Source organism: Dendrobium catenatum, unplaced genomic scaffold, assembly GCF_001605985.2.
Source record: "Dendrobium catenatum unplaced genomic scaffold, ASM160598v2 fragScaff_scaffold_1120, whole genome shotgun sequence".
Classification (NCBI taxonomy): domain Eukaryota; kingdom Viridiplantae; phylum Streptophyta; class Magnoliopsida; order Asparagales; family Orchidaceae; genus Dendrobium; species Dendrobium catenatum.
In genome coordinates, this window is record NW_021319582.1 from 2,243 (window position 1) to 4,724 (window position 2,482).

Consider the following 2,482-nt stretch of genomic DNA (forward strand, 5'->3'; position numbering starts at 1 on the left):
TTTAATATACTCTAATATTTCAAATGAGATGATAAATATAACTATTTTAATTTAGACCATTTTGAATAAAATTTCTTGCTCGATCACTATGTTATAATACTATCTTTTTTGTTAAGATAAGTGCTCGAGTGATTCTTGAGTGCCCTTAATTTTATTTCAAGTTAAATATAATATACTGTAAAAGAATAATATGCAAATAGATTTTTCATGCGTCGGTTTTTTTAGAATAGTAAATGCGTCATGCAGCTGAATTAGTGAAGATGCGGAAGTCACACAACTCTTCTTGGCCTATTGGTTGAAAGCTTAGGCTTCCAACTAAGAGGTCCAAGGTTCGAGTTCATGTGTATGCGTTGTGTGTATGAGTTTGACTTAAATGACCTAAATGTCTAAAAAAAAAAAAAAAAAAAAAAAGAGATGCGGAAGTCCGCATAGACAGTTTTTCTTGTGGAGGCACGCTTTGGGTAGCATTCGCAACGAAGAATCTGCCGGGGCCGATAGTGAGATCGAGAGCGCATCCAAAATTTCTATTGAAACATACCCAGAGAGATAGAGGGAAGGATGGAAGACGCAAGAGAATCTCGCCGGAAGAGGTTGGCGGAGCGCAAAACTGACCGTCTTGCCTTCATAACCGGGCAGAACCGAACCCTAGCTCCATTTGCACCACAAGATGGTAAGTCTTCCGTTGGTGATCTCATCCTTGTCCTTTTAAATATCTTACGTTTTCTTCCTTTCCGAATCTGCCATTTCTCTTTTGAAAGCCAGAACATGTTCAACCATTGAGAATTATTCCTAGGATTGTTCATGTGGCAATTTCTCAAAATAGTTTACACTAACATTTCTGCTCATATCATCAAAGTTTATATATATAGTTGTTTGATTAACGATGGTTTCTGCTGTGGGTTCTTTGTCTTAATCATTGGATCCAAGGAGAATGAGCAATACTGGGTTAAGCTTTAATAACTTGATTCGGTGATGTGGAGAGCATGTATCGTGACCATTCAACGTATGTTTGGCTGGGCCAAATGATCTGATATGTTAGGTCTTAATACCAGTTTTGTTTGTGGGAAGGGGAGAATAGTATCTCTGTACTCCGAGAAATGAATTTTATGGAAATTGACCAAAAAATGGAATGTGTAAGTTTTATATAGAACAAGGGGATCGAGTTTCTATGAAATAATTGTGGGGATTAGGTTTATTCCTCTAATCCACCGATAGAGGAGAGAGGATGGGTTAGTGGCTTTGCTCCTTGGAACTTGTGCTTTTGAATTTGATCACACATTGAGAGAGAAAGAGAGACAATGAATAGGCCTCTCGGCCAAGAATTAAAAGGAGTGAGAGAGAAATTGGGAAGGAAAATCATTCTATTGCAATAAGCTTAATTTTACATATTAAAGCATTTATTTATGTAAAAATTAAGATCTAATTCATGTCTATCTAAAATTACAACTAACTCCACTAATTTTTGATTTCCTATCCTAAACCCTAAACCCTAAATCAATTAAATCAATAGAATATTTCCTTGAATCTCTCTTTGAAGGATTGCTGCCCATGTTGAAATAGGTGGAGAAAATAAGGCAAGAATATTGGGTAGTTACTTGATTCCCTTCATAGAAATCCTTTCTTATGCTAATTTCACAGTCCACTCCTAATTTTCAAATTGCATATTAACAATTAATCCCATTAATTTTTTTGGGTAAATTTATTCTTGCATGGTCAAACTTGTGATTTTTTTTGTTAATCTATCCTTGCAAGAGCCTTTTGGATCTTCGGTCCTCTTTTTTTATTTTTTGTGCCAACAAATACATTCAATCGTAGAGCTATAATTACGTAGAAATAAGATCAATATTTGACTTATGATGTTGATATTAATTATATCAAAACTAGAATATTTATTTTTTATTCAAGCCAACTCATGTGGCCGTCCCATGTGATGGTCATTCTTGTTGATTAAACTTATGGATAATTTCCTTCATAGAATGCTTGTGCATCATGCCCATATTTTGTTGATGCAATCATATTTTGATTGATCTTAGTATTGAGCAATATTAAATGAAGCCGAAGTTAACGTACTATCTCAAACAAGGAATTGTACTAGCATAAAAGTATTAGTGCAATGGGAATTCCTCTTTTTTTCTATCCTTTGGAACATCTTCATATAAACAAGTCATGTCCTTTGAATTAATCAAACCTATCCCAACATCTTATTTTGCCCCCCTCAATACACTGTTGACTTCCTTTGGCAGTCACCTTGTGATCTATTCTAGCAGTCATTTTGTGCGCCTATTTGATCATATCTATGTCCTTATCATACTTGTCAATGTCGAATGGCGCAACACGACACAAAGTTTCCCGTTGAGCCATGACGCATAGCGCACGACACAAAGCACGCTATTTTGAATACGGTGCAAAATAAAAAAGATTATAAAAAATCTTATATGGATCCTATTTTAGAGTATCAATTAAGTTGGGTAAGGCTTGGTTG

General features: G+C 35.2%; 1 protein-coding gene across 1 annotated transcript in view; it reads left to right on the forward strand.

The window, feature by feature from the left end:
* Positions 1-443: 443 nt before the first annotated feature.
* The window catches only part of LOC110101484, an 8,587-nt gene continuing 6,548 nt past the window's right edge, over positions 444-2,482 (forward strand). Inside the window, exon 1 of the mRNA XM_028698681.1 lies at positions 444-670. Coding sequence (XP_028554514.1) covers positions 559-670 — 112 coding nt within the window. The 5' untranslated portion in view covers positions 444-558. The remainder of the gene's footprint in view (positions 671-2,482) is intronic.